Source organism: Amblyraja radiata, chromosome 39, assembly GCF_010909765.2.
Source record: "Amblyraja radiata isolate CabotCenter1 chromosome 39, sAmbRad1.1.pri, whole genome shotgun sequence".
NCBI lineage: Eukaryota > Metazoa > Chordata > Chondrichthyes > Rajiformes > Rajidae > Amblyraja > Amblyraja radiata.
In genome coordinates this window covers 1,667,368-1,691,318 of record NC_045994.1, presented here as the reverse complement: position 1 = coordinate 1,691,318, position 23,951 = coordinate 1,667,368, and the positions used below count along the sequence as shown (strand labels likewise).

Genomic DNA, 23,951 nt, shown 5'->3' with positions numbered 1-23,951 from the left:
ATGGCTGTCGGAATGCGAGCGTGAAACACGGAGAACTGGTGCAAGGATTGAAGCGCAGTTTGGAAATCAATGAAGGCCAAAACTCAAACCTACGGAAGGAGGTAGCGGGGCAGCGAGGGGAGGTTGCAGGACATGGGGCTGCGGAAAGCGGAGCTGCGGGGAAAAGCTGGTGACTGGACACTAGTGAAGGAGCGTTACACTATTAGGCAGCAGTGAGGGAGCCACACTGAGTCCACACCGACCAGCGATCCCCGCACACTAACACTATCCTACACACACTAGGGACAATTTACAATGATTCCAAGCCAATCAACCAACAAACCTGCACGTCTTTGGAGTTTGAGGCTTTTATTGTCACAGTGAAAAGCTTTAGTTGCGAGCTAACCAGTCAGCGGGAAGACAATACGTGATTACAATCGAGCCGTCCACAATGTACAGATACATGATAAGGGAATAACGTTTAATGCAAGAGCAAGCCAGTAAAGTGGGATTATAAGATAGTCCAAGGGTCTCCAATGAGGTCGATGGTAGTTCAGGACTGCTCTGCAGTTGTTGGTGGGATGGGTCAGTTACCTGATAACAGCTGGGAAGAAACTGAACTTACATAGGATCCAGAGAAATAATTTAAGCAAAGTCATGTTTTTTACATTTCAGTATTTTCTTGTGTCTTATAAAAACAGATGTCTGCTCAGAATGAGATGATCAAAAAACTGATCAGAACCGGGACTTGGAGTTCAAAATTGACAAAATGCAAGGTCAGTTCAACAACAATTGCATTTGCATAGCGCCTTGGAGGATGTTCCTAAGTACTAGAGAGAAATGTATATGTTGAATAAAATTCGATGCTAAGCCGGTGAGTTGGAGAAGGGGGTCATAAGTTCATGTGATAGGAGCAGAATGAGGCCATCTTTAGTCAGAGGGTGGTGAATCTGTGGAATTCCTTGCCACAGACGGCTGTGGAGGCCAAGTCAGTGGATATTTTTAAGGCAGAGATGGATAGATTCTTGTTCAGTACGGGTGTCAGAGGTTATGGGGAGAAGGCAGGAGAATGGGGTTAGGAGGGAGAGATAGATCAGCCATGATTGAAAGGTGGAGTAGACTGGATGGGCCGAATGTTCCTATGCTACTCCTATCACTTATGATCTTAAGTCTACTCCACCATTTAATCGTAGCTGATCTATCTCTCCCTCTTAACTCCATTCTCCTGCCTTCTCCCCGTGACCCCTTGACACCCACACACTTGTCACAGCTGACATAAGAAGGTTATAGATGGGGCCATACAGCGTGGAGCCAGGCCCTTCATGTATGCTTTAAAACTCATCAGGAAGCTGAAAGATCCAGGGAGCAAAGTTTCAGCTCAAAGAAGCTCCATCCTTTCTCTCCAAATCCACAATCTTAAAATTCTTCTTTTGATAGGTGATCTTCATGGGTGTCGGACTGAGAGCGGGAGGCACGGGGAACTGGTGCAAGGATTAAAGCGCAGTTTGGGTGACTGTGGAAACCAAATCTCAGACCTTCGGTATTCTCTGTAAGTCCTTGTGTCTTTATGAAATAGAATTTGGCTTTGGGTGCTATTGACTACCTTTGATCACCCGTACACCAGTTCTATCCCACACACTCAGGACAATTTACGGAAGCCAATTAACCTACAATCATGCAAGTTTTTGGAATGTGGGACCCGCATTTGATGCTGACCATGGGTGCTGTTTGTACAGTGTTTGTATGTTCTTCCCGTGACCATCATGGGGTTTCTCAGGAAGCTCCGGTTTCCTCAAACATCCCAGGGATGTGCAGGTTTGCAGGTTAATTGGCTCATGTAAAGTTGTGAATTGTCCCTGGTGTGAGATAGTGCTAGTGTACGGGTGGGTGATCGCTGGCCGGCATGGACTCAGTGGGCTGAAGGACCTCTTTGTACACTGTGTCTCTAAACTAAAACCCAAGCCGTCACAGAGAGAACATATGAAGAGCGGAGCTAGCGGAACTCAAGAGCGGAACTAGCTATCAATACATGGAGGGGACAGGGGGGACACAATGTTTTGGCGGCCACGCGCGTATGTGCACACACACACATGCGTGAAGCTTCGGAGGCTCAATCCAGCGCTAAATACAGCTCAACTCTGCCTGTCTCACCGGATTAACTACAGCCCTGTCTGGACTGACGGGACACCAACGCTGCTTCTCCGCGCTGGCCATATTTCCCGCAAGTCCAGGAAGGCGGTAGGCTCACCTGGCGGGACAGGCAGAGTTAGCTGGGTTTAGCGCTGTTTCTCTGCGCTGGCCCGTCTGACTCCCGACCAAAGATCCTATAGCGGAGGATCTTTGCTGCCGACCTTTATCAACCTTCTATGACCTCTCTGGCCACCCGTGGGGTGGGGGGGGGGGGCACTCGGGAGGGGACAGGACAGCGCCGGAGACCTGGCCGGGATTGATCCTGGCTGCGGATGAGGCGCAGGTCTGTGCCACGTCTCCCTCCTCCAATCATCGCGCTGAATCATGTCCCGCCCCCATTGCCTGCTGACCGACGTCTCTCTCGTCCAATCGGCGCCCTCGATCATCAGTCCCACCCCCACTATCTCGCTGAAAGCGGAGATTTCATCGGATTTTAAAATCACCGGGTTCTCCGCCCCTACTCTCTACAGACAGCACCCGTAGTCAGGATCAAGCCCGGGTCGTGCAACTCTACCGCTGTGCCGTGTCTGCGGCATTCTCTGCCTCAAAGGGCGGTGGAGGCCGGTTCTCTGGATACTTTCAAGAGAGAGCTAGATAGGGCTCTTAAAGATAGCGGAGTCAGGGGATATGGGGAGAAGGCAGGAATGGGGTACTGATTGGGGATGATCAGCCATGATCACATCGGATGGCGGTGCTGGCTCGAAGGGCCGAATGGCCTCTACTCCTGCACCTATTGTCTAATGTCAGGGAATTGCCCTGAGAGTTTGGAGGGAATTGCCCTGAGAGTTTGGCTCACGAAAGGCCAGACCAAAGCTGGGCTTCTGGAAGACCATTCTTCAACCTCCTTTTTAAAATAATAGCAAATTAATTCAGAATTACCTGCATTTATTTCTTACAGACGAAGCTGCCGGAAGCAAGAATGCGAATGGCAGGATGATAACAAATGGTGGCTCAATTTTCCGTTTGGTTTGGGCTGTTTCCTGCGTTGTTGCCTCGGCTATTGTTTCAAATAATATGAATGGTAAGTTGATGGGACAACTGATGCACAGTGGGGGGGAATAGAGGGTGTGTGAGCGGGTGCAGGGCTCATCAGGCCAAGGAGCAGAATTAGGCCATTCGGCCCATCAAGTCTACTCCGCCATTCAATCATGGAAGCGGTGAGGTATAGGGAGTGGGTGGTGGGGGGGGGGGGGGGGGGGGGTGGGTGATATGGTGTGGGGAATGGGTGTGGTAAAGTTAGTGATAGTATGGGGGGGGGCAGAAAGAGTTGTGGGAGAGGGAATCCTTGGGATGGCGACGTGGATACAGCCCAGACCATCACACAAACCAACCTCCCTTCCATTGACTCCATCTACACCTCACACTGCCTTGGCAAGGCCAGCAGCATAATCAAGGAACAGTCGCACCCCGGTCACTCCCTCTTCTCCCGTCTCCCATCAGGCAAGAGGTACAGATGTGTGAAAACGCACACCTCCAGATTCAGGGACAGTTTCTTCCCAGCTGTTATCAGGCAACTGAACCGTCCTACCACAACCAGAGAGCAGCGCTGAACTACTATCTACCTCTTTGGTGACCCTCGGACTATCCTTGATCGGACTTTGCTGGCTTTACCTTGCACTTAACGTATTTCCCTTAGCATGTATATGTACACTGTAAATGGCTCGATTGTAATCTTGTATTGTCTTTCCACTGACTGGTTAGCACGCAACAAAAAGCTTTTCGCTGTACCTCTGTACACAGGACCATACACTGAACTGAACTGAACTAGGGGGAGGGGTGGGTGATTTGTGGGGTGCATGTGGGCAGAGAGAATGGGGAGCTGGGTGTGGGCAAAGCTTGTTGTGAGAGCTCGGGTCAGTGGGCATCCTGGTCGGATAATGGAGAATGGAGGTACAGATGCTGGTTTACACTGAGGATAGTGCTGGAGCAGTAACTCAGCGGGTCAGGCAGCATCTCTGGAGGGATAGGATGGGTGACGTTTCAGGTCAGGACCTTCCTCAGACCGAGGGGAGGGACAGGGAGGTTATGAGGTGATAGGAAAATAGAAATGTCTGAATATCCTGTTGTGCCCTTTAAATCCCAAGGCAGACCTTGAAGGTTGGAAACTCCTGTCTGAAGGGAAGGTGGTTATAAACAGAATGATGATCCTCTCGATGTGACCCTTGAGAGAACGTTATCGTGAAGATCTTTCCCCACAGTTCTGCTCCACCTGAATGGTTCTGCTGTGGTGTGAGTGGACCTCCGCCATGGCCAGCATCCTTGGCACCCCCTTGTTCAATGAGTTGGCAATGAGTCTGCAAGCCAGGCTTGGTTGGGTGACAAGGGTGCGGTGATGTGGAGATAGGTAGAGGCATGGGACACGGAATGGGAAAGAACCACCGCGGATATGGGTCCCGTTCCCTCACCCGCCCCGTTATAGACTTTATACTCCATGTCCACCACCCTTGTATCCACATCACACTGCCCTCTGCAATGTTCCATTCACTGCAAACTACAAATAATATTCCTTCCTGTTCACCAACGCTATCAACCGATTATCACAAAAGATAGACAACAAATGCAATGCTGGAGAAACTCAGCGGGCGAGGCAGCATCTATGGAGTGAAGGAATAGGTGACGTTTTGGGTCGAGACCCTTCTTCAGACAGAGAGATGCTCCCTGGCCCAGTGAGTTACTCCGGCATCTTCCATGTAAACCAGCATCAACAGATCTTTCCTACACGTTCAATTAACATTTCTGCTGTTTCCACGCAATTCAACAAGTGTGACTTGTTCCTGGTCCACGCGCACAGTGGCTATGGATTTAATATGTGTGTATTTTTTAAATTCTGATTAAATTTATAATAAAATATCACGATTTATTAAAAAAACAGGTCTCAAATCAGATTTTCTTGCTTCCACTTTATTAGAACTCCTGTTATTCCCAAACCAAGTCTGGATATTGTTATTTAATTCACCGGACATGGATGTCACGGTGGTGTAGCGGTAGAGTTGCTGCCTCACAGCACCAGAGACACGGGTTCCATCCTGACTATGGGTGCTGTCTGTACGGAGTTTGCATGTTCTCCCCGTGACCTGTGTGGGTTTTCGCCGGGTGCTCCGGTTTCCTTCGGTGCTCCAAAGGCGTGCAGGCTTGTAGGTTAATTTGGCTTTGGTGAAATTGTAAATTGTCCCTAATGTGTGGGATGGTGCTAGTGCGCTGGGTGAGTTGCTGGTCCGTGGGCCGAAGGGCCTGTTTCTGCGCCCTATTTCTGAAGCCTAAAGTCAGTCGGCAGAGCTTTGGATCGATGACGTTTCGGGGCAGGACCCTTGTTCAAACTTTGAATCAGTCTGAAGTTGGGTCTCAACCCGAAACACCATCGATCCACGTTGAAACCTACTGATGAAACTGGCAGCAGACGGTCGCGGCGAGTCGCGACGACCCGGCAACAGGCGAGGGTGGGCGGCGAGCCTGGCGGCTGCGCACCAGACAGGAGGTTCGAGGGATTCGCCCACGGATGTTGGACAAGAGATGGGGGTCTGACCTGCACCCTCAAGGGACGGGATGGGAGGGGGCTAAATAGGGGGGGGGGGGGGAGGGTGTTGGAGGGGGACTACTGCCATGTGGGGGGCAGGTAGTAGATAGGACTGTTCGCTACTTCTGTAACTTTGTCGGTGCCAACATGTAAGAGGACAGAAAGGGAACGGGTGGCCAATAGCCAGCAAAACAGTAGGCAGGTAGTGCAGGAGTCCCCTGTGGTCATCTCCCTCCTAAACAGATATACCATTTTGGATACTGTTGGGGGGGATGGCTCATCGGGGGAATGCAGCAGCAGCCAAGTTCATGGCACCACGGGTGTTTCTGCGGCACAGGAGGGGAGAAAAAAGAGTGGAAGGGCAATAGTAATAGGGGATTCAATGGTAAGGGGAATAGATAGGCGTTTCTGCGGCCGCAAGCAAGACTCCAGGATGGTATGTTGCCTCCCTGGTGCAAGGGTCAGGGATGTCATTGAACGGCTGCAGAACATTCTGGAGAGGGAGGGTCAACAGCCAGTTGTCGTGGTGCATATTGGCACCAACGATATAGGTTAAAAAAGGGATGAGGTCCTACAAGGTGAATTTAGGGAGCTTGGAGAAAAGCTTAAAAGTAGGACCTCAAAGGTAATAATCTCTGGATTACTACCAGTGCCACGGGCCAGTCAGAGTAGAAATAGGAGGATATTGCAGATGAATACGTGGCTTGAAAAATGGTGCAATGGGGAGGGATTCAAATTTCTAGGGCATCGGAACCAGTCCTGGGAGTGGTGGGACCAGTACAAACAGGACGGTCTGCATCTGGACTGGAATGGAACCAATGTCCTTGGGGGAGTGTTTGCTAGTGCTGTCAGGAAGGATTTAAAACTAATGTGGCAGGGGGATGGGTGCAAGAGCAGAGAGACAGAGGGGTGAAAAGTAAAAGTGGCAGACAGACAAATCCAGGGCAAAAAATCAAAAAGGGCCACTTTTCAACAAAATTGTATAAAGGGTAAGAGTGTTGTAAAAACAAGCCTGAAGGCTTTGTGTCTCAATGCAAAGAGCATTCGTAATAAGGTGGATGAGTTGAATGTGCAGATAGTTATTAATGAATATGATATAGTTGGGATCACAGAGACATGGCTCCAGGGTGACCAAGGCTGGGAGCTGAACATCCAGGGATATTCAATATTCAGGAGGGATAGACAGAAAGGAAAAGGAGGTGTGGTAGCGTTGCTCGTTAGAGAGGAGGTTAACGCAATAGAAAGGAAGGACATTAGCTTGGAGGATGTGGAATCGATATGGGTAGAGCTGCGAAACACTAAGGAGCAGAAAACGCTAGTGGGAGTTGTGTACAGGCCACCTAACAGTAGTAGTGAAGTTGGAAATGGCATCAAACAGGAAATTAGAAATGCGTGCAACAAAGGTAAAACAGTTATAATGGGTGACTTCAATCTACACATAGATTGGGTGAATCAAATTGGCAGGGGTGCTGAGGAAGAGAATTTCTTGGAATGTATGCCGGATAGTTTTCTAAACCAACATGTAGAGGAACCAACGAGAGAATAGGCTATTCTAGACTGGGTATTGAGTAATGAGGAAGGGTTAGTTAGCAGTCTTGTTGTGCGTGGCCCCTTGGGCAAGAGTGACCATAATATGGTTGAGTTCTTCATTAGGATGCAGAGTGACATAGTTAATTCAGAAACAAGGGTTCTGAACTTAAAGAAAGGTAACTTTGAGGGTATGAGATGTGAATTGGCCAAGATGGACTGGCAATTGATTCTTAAAGGGTTGACAGTGGATATGCAATGGACGGCATTTAATGACTGCATGGATGAACTACAACAATTGTTCTTCCCAGTTTGGCAAAATAATAAATCAGGGAAGGTAGTACATCCGTGGATAACAAGGGAAATCAGGGATAGTATCAAAACAAAAGCATACAAATTAACCAGAAAAGGCAGCCTACCAGGTGACTGGGAGAAATTCAGAGTCCAGCAGAGGAGGACAAAAGGCTTAATTAGGAAAGGGAAAATAGATTATGAAAGACAACTGGCAGGGAACATAAAAACTGACTGCAAAAGTATGTGAAGAGAGAGAGATTAGTTAAAACAAATGTAGGTCCCTTGCAGTCAGAAACAGGTGAATTGATCATGGGGAACAAGGACATGGCAGGCCAATTGAATAACTACTTTGGTTCTGTCTTCACTAAGGAAGACATAAATAATCTGCCGGAAATAGCAGGGGACCGGCGGTCAAATGAGATGGAGGAATTGAGTGAAATCCAGGTTAGTGGTGTTAGGTAAATTGAATGGATTAAAGGCCGATAAATCCCCAGGGCCAGATATGTTGCATCCCAGAGTACTTAAGGAAGTAGCCCCAGAAATAGTGGATGCATTAGTGATAATTTTTCAAAACTCTTTAGATTCTGGAGTAGTTCCTGAGGATTGGAGGGTAGCTAATGTAACCCCACTTTTTAAAAAGGGAGGGAGAGAGAAAACAGGGAATGACAGACCAGATAGTCTTACATCGGTATTAGGGAAAATGCTAGAGTCAGTTATTAAAGATGGGATAGCAGCACATTTGGAAAGTGGTGAATTCATTGGACAAAGTCAGCATGGATTTATGAAAGGTAAATCATGCCTGACGAATCTTATAGAATTTTTCGAGGATGTAACTAGTAGAGTGGATAAGGGAGAACCAGTGGATGTGTTATATCTGGACTTTCAGAAGGCTTTCGACAAGGACCCACATAAGAGATTAGTATGCAAATTTAAAGCACACGGTATTGGGGGTTCAGTATTGATGTGGATAGAGAACTGGCTGGCAGACAGGAAGCAAAGAGTAGGAGTAAACGGGTCCTTTTCAGAATGGCAGGCAGTGACATAGAAACATAAAAACATAGAAAATAGGTGCAGCAGTAGGCAATTCGGCCCTTCGAGCCTGCACCGCCATTCAATATGATCATAGCTGATCATCCAACTCAGTATCCCGTACCTGCCTTCACCCCCCTGATCCCCTTAGCCACAAGGGCCACATCTAACTCCCTCTTAAATACAGCCAATGAGCTGGCCTCAACTACCTTCTGTGGCAGAGAGTTCCAGAGATTTACCACTCTCTGTGTGATAAAGGTTTTCTCATCTCGGTCCTAAAGGATTTCCCCCTTATCCTTAAGCCGTGACCCCTTGTCCTGGACTTCCCCAACACCGGGAACAATCTTCCTGCATCTAGCCTGTCCAACCGCTTAAGAATTTTGTAAGTTTCTATAAGATCCCCCCTCAATCTTCTAAATTCTAGCGAGTACAAGCCAAGTCTATCCAATCTTTCTTCATATGAAAGTCCTGACATCCCAGGAATCAATCTGGTGAACCTTCTCTGCACTCCCTCTATGGCAAGAATGTCCTTCCTCAGATTTGGAGACCAAAACTGTACGCAATACTCCAAGTGTGGTCTCACCAAGACCCTGTACAACTGCAATAGAACCTCCCTGCTCCTATACTCAAATCCTTTTGCTATGAATGCTAACATACCATTCGCTTTCTTCACTGCCTGCTGCACCTGCATGCCTACTTTCAATGACTGGTGTACCATGACACCCAGGTCTCGTTGCATCTCCCCTTTTTCTAATCGGCCACCATTCAGATAATAGTCGACTTTCCTGTTTTTGCCACCAAAGTGGATAACCTCACATTTATCCACATTATACTGCACCTGCCATGCATTTGCCCACTCACCCAACCTATCCAAGTCACCTTGCAGTCTCCTAGCATCCTTCTCGCAGCTAACACTGCCCCCCAGCTTAGTCATCCACAAACTTGGAGATGTTGCATTCAATTCCCTCGTCCAAATCATTAATATATATTGTAAATAGCTGGGGTCCCAGCACTGAGCCTTGCGGTACCCCACTAGTCACTGCCTGCCATTCTGAAAAGGACCCGTTTACTCCTACTCTTTGCTTCCTGTTTGCCAGTCAGTTCTCTATCCACATCAATACTGAACCCCCAATACCGTGTGTTTTAAGTTTGTATACTAATCTCTCATGTGGGACCTTGTCGAAAGCCTTCTGAAAGTCCAGATACACCACATCCACTGGTTCTCCCCTATCCACTCTACTAATTACATCCTCGAAAAATTCTATAAGATTTGTCCGACATGATTTACCTTTCGTAAACCCATGCTGACTTTGTCCTATGATTTCACAACTTTTCAAATGTGCTGCTATCCCATCTTTAATAACTGACTCTAGCAGTTTCCCCACTACCGATGTTAGACTAACATGGTCTGTAATTCCCCGTTTTCTCTCTCCTTCCCTCTGGAGCTACCCTCCAATCCTCAGGAACTACTCCAGAATCTAAAGAGTTTTGAAAAATTATCACTAATGCATCCACTATTTCTGGAGCTACTTCCTTAAGTGCTCTGGGATGCAGCCTATCCGGCCCTGGGGATTTATCAGCCTTTAATCCATTCAATTTAGCTAACACCACTTCCCGGCTCACCTGGATTTCACTCAGTTCCTCCATCTCCTTTGACCCGCGGTCCCCTGCTAATTCCGGCAGATTATTTATGTCTTCCTTAGTGAAGACGGAACCAAAGTAGTTATTCAATTGTTCCGCCATGTCCTTGTTCCCCATGATCAATTCACCTGTTTCTGACTGCAAGGGACCTGCATTTGTTTTAACTAATCTCTTACTCTTCACATATTGTAAGATTTGAGATGTTTTCCCTCATGCTACAATCAACAAAACCAACGAGCTGCATTTTGGACATTTTTTATACGGGACTGGGACTGAGAGAGAGAAAAGCTGCGGTCAGTTTTAACAAGGGATGTCACAATCAGTGGGGCCCAAGATGGCCGCGGGACCTCGTGACCAGCCACAAAAGCGAAACCCCACAGCCCAGTCTCTGGGTTTCTGCAAAGTCACGGCCTGAACAATAGATGGATATTGGCCGTGCAGAAACCCCCGAAACTAGGTCGAAGTCCAGACACTGGGGCGCTGACATCAGCAGGCATCACAATGCCCCAAGCCGACCTACATTGTTAATCTCGTTAAGGGAGCACAATAGCCCACAGAAACCTACCTGGCCGGTGATGGGAAAACCAGTTAAAGCCATCACCTCTTATCGAGAAACAAATTAACAGACCGTCTAGCCATCACCGGTACTCCCGGACATAACGCAGAACAAAGAGAGAGCTCGAAACCCATCTTGTAAGCAAAGAGATCCCGAGATCTGGCGGGAGATAGGACGGGTCAGGATTAGAATAACTGGCCACGATTTTTGGGTTTAAGAAAGGAAAAAAGGGGGGAGACACAGAAGGAGTCACTGAACGAATCTGGAGACTTGCGGAGAGAGAGAGAGGACACAGGACAGCGCTTAAAAAGTACACGGTGTCTAGTGTGACCCACACTCCGGCTGGAGTCCCCGCCACGTGGAAAGAAAAGGAAAGCATTAGGACCCCTGGGCGAGGTGAACCCCCGGGACCACCCGAAAGACCGAGACGACCCTTCCACAGCCACCTAATCGGAGGAAGCAGCACGACCAGCCAGTAACCTCAGTAATCGCCCCATGGTGAGCATGTACCCCGATCCTGCACATCCTGGACATAGTTTAGTGTAGAGGGGAGGGGGAGGGGGTTATATTAACGTGGGTGTAAGTGTAGATGTGCTGGCAAATTTTACGATGTGCCGTACGTTCCCCATCCCGCACTCGAGTATTGTATCGTAGTTATTGCGTTTATGATCCCGAAACAGGAACTGTAATTATGCATATGCCTTATAGAACTGTGTCAAAGTATTCATGTACCGTAGTCCCAACCGCTAAATAAAGGTTTTTTTTCCTGTTTAAACCCTGGTCTTCAAATCTGGTTGAATTTTCTGCACTATCAACACTCCTGCAACTAAGTCCAGTGTCTAGAACCGTAGGGGATGAGTGGGTCGCGCCACTCACGGGGAACCAGTGTGCGCAGCCTGGTCGAGGGACCAGAGCAAACCACAGGGACCTTAGGTCGGGCGAAAGCTCGACGCAGAAAACCCTTACAATAAAAACGTTTGCAGTCAGTTTTAATGTTCCCTGCCAGTTTTCTTTCATAATCTATTTTCCCTTTCCTAATTAAGCCCTTTGTCCTTCTCTGCTGGTCTCTGAATTTCTCCCAGTCCTCTGGTTGGCTGCTTTTTCTGGCTAATTTCTATGCTTCATCTTTTGCTTTGATACTATCCCTGATACTTCCTGCATCTAGCCTGTCCAACCCCTTAAGAATTTTGTAAGTTTCTATAAGATCCCCCCTCAATCTCCTAAATTCTAGCGTGTACAAGCCGAGTCTATCCAGTCTTTCCTCATATGACCCGTGCTAATCACTGCCTTAATATATATCCACGGACGTGGCCTCCACAGGCTTCCGTGGCAAGGAATTGCAGATTCACCACCCTCTGACTAAAGAGTATTGTGAGGCCACATTGAGAGTGAGGCCACATTGTGTTCAGTTCTGGATACCCCGGTATAGAAAAGATTCATCACCCTGTGACTAAAGAAATTCCTCCACATCTCCTCCCGAAAGGAATGTCCTTTAATTCTGGGACTGTACCGGGCTCCCGGTCCCATTGACCGACGGATCTTCGATCCACCCCGCGTGTCCACCCGCAATCTTTGTCTCCACAGATGCTGCTTGACCCAATGAGTTCTGTTTTTCATCCTACACTCCAGCACCTACAGTCCCTTGTAACAGGCCTTTCGGCCCACCGAGTCCGTGCCGACCAGTGATCTCCGCACACTAACACTATCCTACACACACTAGGGACAATATGTATTTTTACCAAGCCAATTAACCTACAAACCTGTACGTCTTTGGAGTGTGGGAGGAAACCGAAGATCTCGGAGAAAACTCACGTGGTCACAGGACAACGTGCAAACTCCGTACAGACAGCACCCGGGTCTCTGGCGCTGTAAGCGCTGTAAGGCAGCAACTCTGCCACCCCCTCCCCTTCCACCTACATTCCTTTCTCTAGCTTCACAATTCACAACTCATCAATCCTCTTGTCTCACACCTTCTGTCTTTACATCTGTGGCCTTTGTCCAACCATCCATTTTCACCTGTCAACCTATCACTTGATCCTCCTCTCTTCTCCCTTCCACCCCCCACCCCCACCCCACCTCCCGCCCCCAAAGTGTGAAGAAGGGTTCCTGCCTGAAGCATCACCCATCTACCTACTCCAGAGATGTTGCCTGACCCGCTGAGGTACTCCAGCACTCTGTGTGTTCTTTTGCAAACCAGCCTCTGCAGTTCCTTATTTTAGCATTTATGAATGAAATATACTTTAGTGTGACATGTACGTGGCTGGTGAAACGCTTGTTTGGTGTACACGCTGGGGTCAAGGAAAGAGTGTTCACATCGATCGCGGCCGTGTCTCCACCACCACGCGCAAGAAGCAACAGGACAGACACCATTGTGTGCAGATGCCGAGACGTGTGTTCAGCTCTGGCTGAACAACTTCTAATCTTGTGTGTGGACTGGACAAGAAGTGTGCAACGTGTGCAATGCACAAGTGTTGCCACATGTTGGCACCGACAAAGTTACAGAAGTAGCGAACAGTCTTATCTACTACCTGCCCCCCACATGGCAGTAGTCCCCCTCCAACACCCTTCCCCCCCCCCCTATTTAGCCCCCTCCCATCCCGTCCCTTGAGGGTGCAGGTCAGACCCCCATCTCTTGTCCAACATCCGTGGGCGAATCCCTCGAACCTCCTGTCTGGTCCGCAGCCTCCAGGCTCGCCGCCCACCCTCGCCTGTTGCCGGGTCGTCGCGACTCGCCGCGACCGTCTGCTGCCAGTTTCATCAGTAGGTTTCAACGTGGATCGATGGTGTTTCGGGTTGAGACCCAACTTCAGACTGATTCAAAGTTTGAACAAGGGTCCTGCCCCGAAACGTCATCGATCTAAAGCTCTGCCGACTGACTTTAGGCTTCAGAAATAGGGCGCAGAAACAGGCCCTTCGGCCCACGGACCAGCAACTCACCCAGCGCACTAACACCATCCCACACATTAGGGACAATTTACAATTTCACCAAAGCCAAATTAACCTACAAGCCTGCACGCCTTTGGAGCGCGGGAGGAAACCGGAGCACCCGGAGAAAACCCACACAGGTCACGGGGAGAACATGCAAACTCCGTACAGACAGCACCCATAGTCAGGATGGAACCGGGTCTGGTGCTGTGAGGCAGCAACTCTACCGCTACACCACCGTGACATCCATGTCCGGTGAATTAAATAACAATATCCAGACTTGGTTTGGGAATAACAGGAGTTCTAATAAAGTGGAAGCAAGAAAATCTGATTTGAGACCTGTTTTTTTAATAAATCGTGATATTTTATTATAAATTTAATCAGAATTTAAAAAATACACACATATTAAATCCATAGCCACTGTGCGCGTGGACCAGGAACAATTCACACTTGTTGAATTGCGTGGAAACAGCAGAAATGTTAATTGAACGTGTAGGAAAGATCTGTTGATGCTGGTTTACATGGAAGATGCCGGAGTAACTCACTGGGCCAGGGAGCATCTCTCTGTCTGAAGAAGGGTCTCGACCCAAAACGTCACCTATTCCTTCACTCCATAGATGCTGCCTCGCCCGCTGAGTTTCTCCAGCATTGCATTTGTTGTCTATCTTTTGTGATAATCGGTTGATAGCGTTGGTGAACAGGAAGGAATATTATTTGTAGTTTGCAGTGAATGGAACATTGATGTAACATTGCAGAGGGCAGTGTGATGTGGATACAAGGGTGGTGGACATGGGGTGTAAAGTCTATAACGGGGCGGGCGAGGGAACGGGACCCATATCCGCGGTGGTTCTTTCCCATTCCGTGTCCCATGCCTCTACCTATCTCCACATCACCGCACCCTTGTCACCCAACCAAGCCTGGCTTGCAGACTCATTGCCAACTCATTGAACAAGGGGGTGCCAAGGATGCTGGCCATGGCGGAGGTCCACTCACACCACAGCAGAACCATTCAGGTGGAGCAGAACTGTGGGGAAAGATCTTCACGATAACGTTCTCTCAAGGGTCACACCGAGAGGATCATCATTCTGTTTATAACCACCTTCCCTTCAGACAGGAGTTTCCAACCTTCAAGGTCTGCCTTGGGATTTAAAGGGCACAACAGGATATTCAGACATTTCTATTTTCCTATCACCTCATAACCTCCCTGTCCCTCCCCTCGGTCTGAGGAAGGTCCCGACCTGACAGTGAAAAGCTTTTTGTTGCGTGCTAGCCAGTCAGTGGAAAGACAATACAAGATTACAATCGAGCCATTTACAGTGTACAGATACATGATAAGGGAAATACGTTAAGTGCAAGGTAAAGCCAGCAAAGTCCGATCAAGGATAGTCCGAGGGTCACCAAAGAGGTAGATAGTAGTTCAGGACTGCTCTCTGGTTGTGGTAGGACGGTTCAGTTGCCTGATAACAGCTGGGAAGAAACTGTCCCTGAATCTGGAGGTGTGCGTTTTCACACTTCTGTACCTCTTGCCTGATGGGAGACGGGAGAAGAGGGAGTGGCCGGGATGAGACTGTTCCTTGATTATGCTGCTGGCCTTGCCAAGGCAGTGTGAGGTGTAGATGGAGTCAATGGAAGGGAGGTTGGTTTGTGTGATGGTCTGGGCTGTATCCACGTCACCATCCCAAGGATTCCCTCTCCCACAACTCTTTCTGCCCCCCCTCCACCCCCCCCCCATACTATCACTAACTTTACCACACCCATTCCCCCCACGATATCACCCCCCCCCCCCACCCCACCACCCACTCCCTATAACTCACCGCTTCCATGATTGAATGGCGGAGTAGACTTGATGGGCCGAATGGCCTAATTCTGCTCCTTGGCCTGATGAGCCCTGCACCCACTCATACACCCTCTATTCCCCCCCACTGTGCATCAGTTGAGCCTTCAACTTACCATTCATGTTATTTGAAACAATAGCCGAGGCAACAACGCAGGAAACAGCCCAAACCCAACGGCAAATTGAGCCACCATTTGTTATCATCCTGCCAATCGCATTCTTGCTTCCGGCAGCTTTGTCTGTAAGAAATAAATGCAGGTAATTCTGAATTAATTCGCTATTATTTTAAAAAGGAGGTTGAAGAATGGTCTTCCAGAAGCCCAGCTTTGGTCTGGCCTTTCGTGAGCCAAACTCTCAGGGCAATTCCCTCCATAACCCATTACGGGCGGCACGGTGACATTTGACAATAGGTGCAGGAGTAGAGGCCATTCGGCCCTTCGAGCCAGCACCACCATCCAATGTGATCATGGCTGATCATCCCCAATCAGTACCCCATTCCTGCCTTCTCCCCATATCCCCTGACTCCGCTATCTTTAAGAGCCCTATCTAGCTCTCTCTTGAAAGTATCCAGAGAACCGGCCTCCACCGCCCTTTGAGGCAGAGAATGCCGCAGACACGGCACAGCGGTAGAGTTGCACGACCCGGGCTTGATCCTGACTACGGGTGCTGTCTGTAGAGAGTAGGGGCGGAGAACCCGGTGATTTTAAAATCCGGTGAAATCTCCGCTTTCAGCGAGATAGTGGGGGTGGGACTGATGATCGAGGGCGCCGATTGGACGAGAGAGACGTCGGTCAGCAGGCAATGGGGGCTGGACATGATTCAGCGCGATGATTGGAGGAGGGAGACGTGGCATAGACCTGCGCCTCATCCGCAGCCAGGATCAATCCCGGCCAGGTCTCCGGCGCTGTCCTGTCCCCTCCCGAGTGCCCCCCCCCCCCACAGGTGGCCAGAGAGGTCATAGAAGGTTGATAAAGGTCGGCAGCAAAGATCCTCCGCTATAGGATCTTTGGTCGGGAGTCAGACGGGCCAGCGCAGAGAAACAGCGCTAAACCCAGCTAACTCTGCCTGTCCCGCCAGGTGAGCCTACCGCCTTCCTGGACTTGCGGGAAATATGGCCAGCGCGGAGAAACAGCGTTGGTGTCCCGTCAGTCCAGACAGGGCTGTAGTTAATCCGGTGAGACAGGCAGAGTTGAGCTGCATTTAGCGCTGGATTGAGCCTCCGAAGCCTCACGCATGTGTGTGTGTGCGCATACGCGCGTGGCTGCCAAAATATTGTGTCCCCCCTGTCCCCTCCATGTATTGATAGCTAGTTCCGCTCTTGAGTTCCGCTAGCTCCGCTCTTCATATGTTCTCTCTGTGACGGCTTGGGTTTTAGTTTAGAGACACAGTGTACAAAGAGGTCCTTCAGCCCACTGAGTCCATGCCGGCCAGTGATCACCCACCCGTACACTAGCACTATCTCACACCAGGGACAATTCACAACTTTACATGAGCCAATTAACCTGCAAACCTGCACATCCCTGGGATGTTTGAGGAAACCGGAGCTTCCTGAGAAACCCCATGATGGTCACGGGAAGAACATACAAACACTGTACAAACAGCACCCATGGTCAGCATCAAATGCGGGTCCCACATTCCAAAAACTTGCATGATTGTAGGTTAATTGGCTTCCGTAAATTGTCCTGAGTGTGTGGGATAGAACTGGTGTACGGGTGATCAAAGGTAGTCAATAGATAATCAATGGATAAGCTTTTCCCACTGAGAGTAGGGAAGATTCAAACAAGGGGACATGACTTGAGAATTAAGGGACAGAAGTTTAGGGGTAACATGAGGGGGAACTTCTTTACTCAGAGAGTGGTGGCTGTGTGGAATGAGCTTCCAGTGAAGGTGGTGGAGGCAGGTTCGTTTTTATCCTTTAAAAATAAATTGGATAGTTATATGGACGGGAAAGGAATAGAGGGTTATGGTCTGAGCGCAGGTATATGGGACTAGGGGAGAATACGTGTTCGACACGGACTAGAAGGGTCGAGATGGCCTGTTTCCGTGCTGTAATTGTTATATGGTTGTTATATGTTATAATAGCACCCAAAACCAAATTCTATTTCATAAAGACACAAGGACTTACAGAGAATACCGAATGTCTGAGTTTTGTCTTCCACAGTCACCCAAATCGCGCCTCAATCCTTGCACCTGTTCCCCGTGCCTCCCGCTCTCAGTCCGACACCCATGAAGATCATCTATCAAAAGAAGAATTTGAAGATTGTGGATTTGGAGAGAAAGGATGGAGCTTCTTTGAGCTGAAACTTTGCTCCCTGGATATTTCAGCTTCCGGATGAGTTTTAAAGCATACATGAAGGGCCTGGCTCCACGCTGTATGACCCCATCGATGACCTTCTTATGTCAGCTGTGACAAGTGTGTGGGTGTCAAGGGGTCATGGGGAGAAGGCAGGAGAATGGAGTTAAGAGGGAGAGGTAGATCAGCTACGATTAAATGGTGGAGTAGACTTAAGATCATAAGTGATAGGGGTAGAATAGGGACATTCGGCCCATCCAGTCTACTCCACCTTTCAATCATGGCTGATCTATCTCTCCCTCCTAACCCCATTCTCCTGCCTTCTCCTCATAACCTCTGACACCCCTACTGATCAAGAATCTATCCATCTCTGCCTTAAAAATATCCACTGACTTGGCCTCCACAGCCGTCTGTGGCAAGGAATTCCACAGATTCACCACCCTCTGACTAAAGATGGCCTCATTCTGCTCCTATCACATGAACTTATGACCCCCTTCTCCAACTCACCGGCTTAGCATCGAATTTTATTCAACATATACATTTCTCTCTAGTACTTAGGAACATCCTCCAAGGCGCTATGCAAATGCAATTGTTGTTGAACTGACCTTGCATTTCGTCAATTTTGAACTCCAAGTCCCGGTTCTGATCTTCCAGTTTTTTGATCATCTCATTCTGAGCAGACATCTGTTTAATAAGACACAAGAAAATACTGAAATGTAAAAAACATGACTTTGCTTAAAGTATTTCTCTGGATCCTATGTAAGTTCAGTTTCTTCCCAGCTGTTATCAGGTAACTGACCCATCCCACCAACAACTGCAGAGCAGTCCTGAACTACCATCTACCTCATTGGAGACCCTTGGACTATTTTATAATCCCACTTTACTGGCTTGCTCTTGCACTAAACGTTATTCCCTTATCATGTATCTGTACACTGTGGACGGCTCGATTGTAATCACGTATTGTCTTCCCACTGACTGGTTAGCTCGCAACTAAAGCTTTTCACTGTGACAATAAAAACTTCAAACTCCAAAGACGTGCAGGATTGTTGGTTGATTGGCTTGGAATCATTGTAAATTGTCCCTAGTGTGTGTAGGACAGTGTTAGTGTGCGGGGAACGCTGGTCGGTGTGGACTCAGTGTGGCTCCCTCACTACTGACTAATAGTGTAACGCTCCTTCACTAGTGTCCAGTCACCAGCTTTTCCCCACAGCTCCGCTTTCCGCAGCCCCATGTCCCGCAACCTCCCCTCGCTGCCACGCTACCTCCTTCCGTAGGTTTGAGTTTTGGCCTTCATTGATTTCCAAACTGCGCTTCAATCCTTGCACCAGTTCTCCGTGTTTCACGCTCGCATTCCGACAGCCATGAAGATCACCTATCAAAAGAAGAATTTGAAGATGGTGGATTTGGAGAGAAAGGATGGATATTTCAGCTTCCTGATGAGTTTTAAAGCATACTATCCCCCTCCCGAAGGGCCTGGCTCCACGCTGTATGACCCCATCTATGACCTTCTTATGTCAGCTGTGACAAGTGTGTGGGTGTCAAGTGGTCATGGGGAGAAGGCAGGAGAATGGGGCTGAGAGGGAGAGATAGATCAGCCACGATTGAATGGCGGAGTAGACTTAAGGTCTTAGGTGATAGGGGTAGAATAGGGACATTCGGCCCATCAAGTCCACTCCGCCATTCAATCATGGCTGATCTATCTCTCCCTCCTAACCCCATTCTTCTGCCTTCTCCCCATAACCTCTGACACCCGTACTGATCAAGAATCTATCCATCTCTGCCTGAAAAATATCCACTGACTTGGCCTCCACAGCCGTCTGTGGCAAGGAATTCCACAGATTCATCACCTTCTGACGAAAGATGGCCTCATTCTCCAACTCACCGGCTTAGCATCGAATTTTATTCAACATATACATTTCTCTCTAGTACTTAGGAACATTCTCCAAGGCGCTATACAAATGCAATTGTTGTTGAACTGACCTTGCATTTTGTCAATTTTGGATTGCACGGCCCGGTTCTGATCTTGCAGTTTTTTGATCATCTCATTCTGAGCAGACGTCTGTTTAATAAGACACAAGAAAATACTGAAATGTAAAAAACATGACTTTGCTTAAAGTATCTCTCTGGATCCTATGTAAGTTCAGTTTCTTCCCAGCTGTTATCAGGTAACTGACCCATCCCACTAACAACTGGAGAGCAGTCCTGAACGACCATCGACCTCATTGGAGACCCTTGGACTATCTTATAATCCCACTTTACTGGCTTGCTCTTGCACTAAACGTTATTCCCTTATCATGTATCTGTACACTGTGGACGGCTCGATTGTAATCACATATTGTCTTCCCGCTGACTGGTTAGCTCGCAACTAAAGCTTTTCACTGTGACAATAAAAGCCTCAAACTCCAAAGACGTGCAGGATTGTTGGTTGATTGGCTTGGAATCATTGTAAATTGTCCCTAGTGTGTGTAGGATAGTGTTAGTGTGCGGGGAACGCTGGTCGATGTGGACTCAGGGTAGCTCCCTCACTACTGCCCAATAGTGAACGCTCCTTCACTAGTGTCCAGTCACCAGCTTTTCCCCGCAGCTCCGCTTTCCGCAGCCCCATGTCCTGCAACCTCCCCTTGCAGCCCCGCTACCTCCTTCCGTAGGTTTGAGTTTTGGCCTTCATTGATTTCCAAACTGCGCTTCAATCCTTGCACCAGTTCTCCGTGTTTCACGCTCGCATTCCGACAGCCATGAAGATCACCTATCAAAAGAAGAATTTGAAGATGGTGGATTTGGAGAGAAAGGATGGATATTTCAGCTTCCTGATGAGTTTTAAAGCATACTATCCCCCTCCCGAAGGGCCTGGCTCCACGCTGTATGACCCCATCTATGACCTTCTTATGTCAGCTGTGACAAGTGTGTGGGTGTCAAGTGGTCATGGGGAGAAGGCATGAGAATGGGGCTGAGAGGGAGAGATAGATCAGCCACGATTGAATGGCGGAGTAGACTTAAGGTCTTAAGTGATAGGGGTAGAATAGGGACATTCGGCCCATCAAGTCCACTCCGCCATTCAATCATGGCTGATCTATCTCTCCCTCCTAACCCCATTCTCCTGCCTTCTCCCCATAACCTCTGACACCCGCACTGATCAAGAATCTTTCCATCTCTGCCTGAAAAATATCCACTGACTTGGCCTCCACAGCCGTCTGTGGCAAAGAATTCCACAGATTCATCACCTTCTGACGAAAGATGGCCTCATTCTCCAACTCACCGGCTTAGCATCGAATTTTATTCAACATATATAGTTTTCTCTAGTACTTAGGAACATTCTCCAAGGCGCTATACAAATGCAATTGTTGTTGAACTGACCTTGCATTTTGTCAATTTTGAACTCCAAGGCCCGATTCTGATCTTGCAGTTTTTTGATCATCTCATTCTGAGCAGACATCTGTTTAAAAAGACACAAGAAAATACTGAAATGTAAAAAATATGACTTTGCTTAAAGTATTTCTCTGGATCCTATGTAAGTTCAGTTTCTTCCCAGCTGTTATCAGGTAACTGACCCATCCCACCAACAACTGCAGAGCAGTCCTGAACTACCATCGACCTCATTGGAGACCCTTGGACTATTTTATAATTCCACTTTGCTGGCTTTACCTTGCACTAAACGTTATTCCCTTATCATGTATCTGTACACTGTAGACGGCTCCATGGTAATCACGTATTGTCTTCCCGCTGACTGGTTAGCTCGCAACTAAAGGTTTTCACTGTGACAATAAAAACCTCAAACTCCAAAGTGTGTGTAGGATTAGTGTTAGTGTAAACTCCCTCACTACTTTATCCATTAGTGTAGCGCTCCTCTAGTATCTTTGCTCACTACTGTGTAGCTCCTTTCCCGCCTTTCCCCCGCAACCCCGCTACCTGCTCTTGTAGCTTGGCCGCCTCATCCCGCAGCTTGGCCGCCTCCACCCGCAGCCCAGTTACCTCCACCCGCAGCTTTCCCGCCTCATCCCGCAGTTTGGCCGCCTCCACCCGCTGCTTGCCCGCCTCCACCCGCAGTTTGGCCGCCTCCACCCGCTGCTTGGCCGCCTCATCCCGCAGCTTGGCCGCCTCATCCCGCAGCTTGGCCGTCTTCTCCCGCAGCCCAGTTACCTCCACCCGCAGCTTGGCCGCCTCCACCCGCAGCTTGTCCAGCTCCCCGGACCCGGGCTGGATGTGCTGCTGCCCGCCCCGAACAAGGACGTAGAGGAACAGGAGGCAGAGGCACAGGATGGTCATCAGCGACCAAGGTCCCTGGACCAGGTGAGAGATCCGAATTGTCCGCATTCTTCTAGCCGCCGGCTGCGTCCTTCTGCAACGGACCAAGTGCTGAGCCGCTGGAGTTTGGAGGCGGTCCGCATCTCCTCGCTGGTTCCGAGCCAGCCCCAAATGGTCCACTTCCTCCTTGACGACCAGAATTAGCCTCCGCTGACAGATTAAATATGTAGGAAGGAACTGCAGATGCTGGTTTAAACAGAAGATAGACACAAAATGCTGGAATAACTCAGCGGGACAGGCAGCATCTCTGGAGAGAAGGAACGGGTGACGTTTCGGGTCGAGACCCTTCTTATCACCCACTCCTTCTCTGCAGAGATGCTGAGTTACTCCGCAGATTGTTACTCTGAGTGTCTCGGCAGATTGTCTATGAGGAGAGTCGAGGACTTGAGGTCACAGCCTAGAAATTAAATGATGTTCTTTTAGGAAGGAGATGAGAATGAATGTCTTTAGTTAGACGGCTCGATTGTAATCATGTACAGTCTTTACTCCGACTGGTTAACACGCAATTCTGAATAGTAGGGTAGACTCAATGGGCCGAATGGCCTACATTTACCCCTATGGCTAATGAAATGAGGAAGGAGTTAGTAACACAACATGTTTTGCAGACTGGCTGTGAGTCACCATCTGTTCTGGCCCGTGTGCGGTTTACAAAACTGGGAAACAAAAACTGTCCAGTCTGAAATGAAACCGAAACTAAAGACACACACAGTGCCAGTCATTGACGAAATCTAGCCGCAGGTCCTATCAACACTGAGATACTGACTGGGGGGAGGGGTGGTGTCTGCCATGCTTCCTGCAGCCCACATTGAAGACGCTGGAGGCTTTCACCCTCCTCCCTGCCCCTCCGCTCCCACATCTCCAGCCCCCTCCCATCCCCCGGCCACAGACAAGCCTTCATAAAAGTGATAGCAGGCCGTTCGGCCCATCAAGTCTACTCCGTCATTCAACCATGGCTGATCTATCTCTCCGTCCTAACCCCATTCTCCTGCTTTCTCTCCGAGCTTCTTTCAGATGAAACGTTGTCCCCTGGATATCTCAGCTTAGTGATGAGTTTTAAAACATACTATCCCCCTCCCGAAGGGCCTGGCTCCACACTGTATGATCCCATCTATGACCGTCTTGTGTCAGGTGTGACAAGTGTGTAGGTGTCAAGGGGTCCCAGGGAGAAGGCAGGAGAATGGGGTTGAGAGGGAGAGATAGACCAGCCATGATTGAATGGCGGAGTACCTATTCTTAAACTGTGGCCCCTGGTTCTGGACTCCCCCAACATCGGTAACATGTTTCTTGCCTCTAGCATGTGCAATCCCTTAACAATCTTATATGTTTCAACGAGATACCCTCTCATCCTTCTAAACTCCAGAGTGTACAAGCCCAGCCGCTCCATTCTCTCAGCACATGACAGTCCCGCCATCCCGGTAATTAACCTTGTAAACCTACGCTGCACTCCCTCAATAGCAAGAATGCCCTTCCTCAAATTAGGGGACCAAAACTGCACACAATACTCCAGGTGTGGTCTCACTAGGGCTCTGTACAACTGCAGAAGGACCTCTTTGCTCCTATATTCGATTCCTCTTGTTATAAAGGCCAACATGCCATTCGCTTTCTTCACTGAGTAAACCGCACACGGGCCAGAACTGATGGGGACTCACAGCCAGTCTGCAAAACATGGCGTGTTACTAACTCCTTCCTCATTTCAGTAGCCATAGGGGTAAATGTAGGCCATTCGGCCCATTGAGTCTACCCTACTATTCAGAATTGCGTGTTAACCAGTCAGAGTAAAGACTGTACATGATTACAATCGAGCCGTCTAACTAAAGACATTCCTTCTCATCCCCTTCCTAAAAGAACATCCTTTAATTTCGAGGCT

The 23,951-nt window shown here is 48.7% G+C and overlaps 1 protein-coding gene and 1 long non-coding RNA gene across 3 annotated transcripts in view; one reads left to right on the top strand and one right to left on the bottom strand.

Moving 5' to 3' along the window:
* Window positions 1-4,572, top strand: part of LOC116967376 — a 5,275-nt gene extending 703 nt beyond the window's left edge. Inside the window, exons 2-4 of one of the 2 annotated variants that reach the window (XR_004410207.1) lie at window positions 1,417-1,528; window positions 3,068-3,190; window positions 4,254-4,572. This is a non-coding gene — a long non-coding RNA (uncharacterized LOC116967376). Of the gene's footprint in view, window positions 102-680; window positions 714-1,416; window positions 1,529-3,067; window positions 3,191-4,253 lie in introns of those variants that run through there. The other variant, XR_004410208.1, reaches the window with a different exon arrangement.
* Window positions 4,573-14,006: 9,434 nt separating this feature from the next.
* Window positions 14,007-22,259, bottom strand: LOC116967387 (myosin heavy chain, cardiac muscle isoform-like). The gene is made up of 9 exons (XM_033013897.1): window positions 21,689-22,259; window positions 21,137-21,215; window positions 20,419-20,528; window positions 19,763-19,841; window positions 19,045-19,154; window positions 18,388-18,466; window positions 17,615-17,726; window positions 15,606-15,728; window positions 14,007-14,793 (listed from the first exon to the last, which is right to left on the bottom strand). The coding sequence occupies exons 1-8, from the start codon at window positions 22,091-22,093 to the stop codon at window positions 15,614-15,616; spliced, it is 1,089 nt and encodes a 362-aa protein (XP_032869788.1). The 5' UTR covers window positions 22,094-22,259; the 3' UTR covers window positions 14,007-14,793; window positions 15,606-15,613.
* Window positions 22,260-23,951: the final 1,692 nt, after the last annotated feature.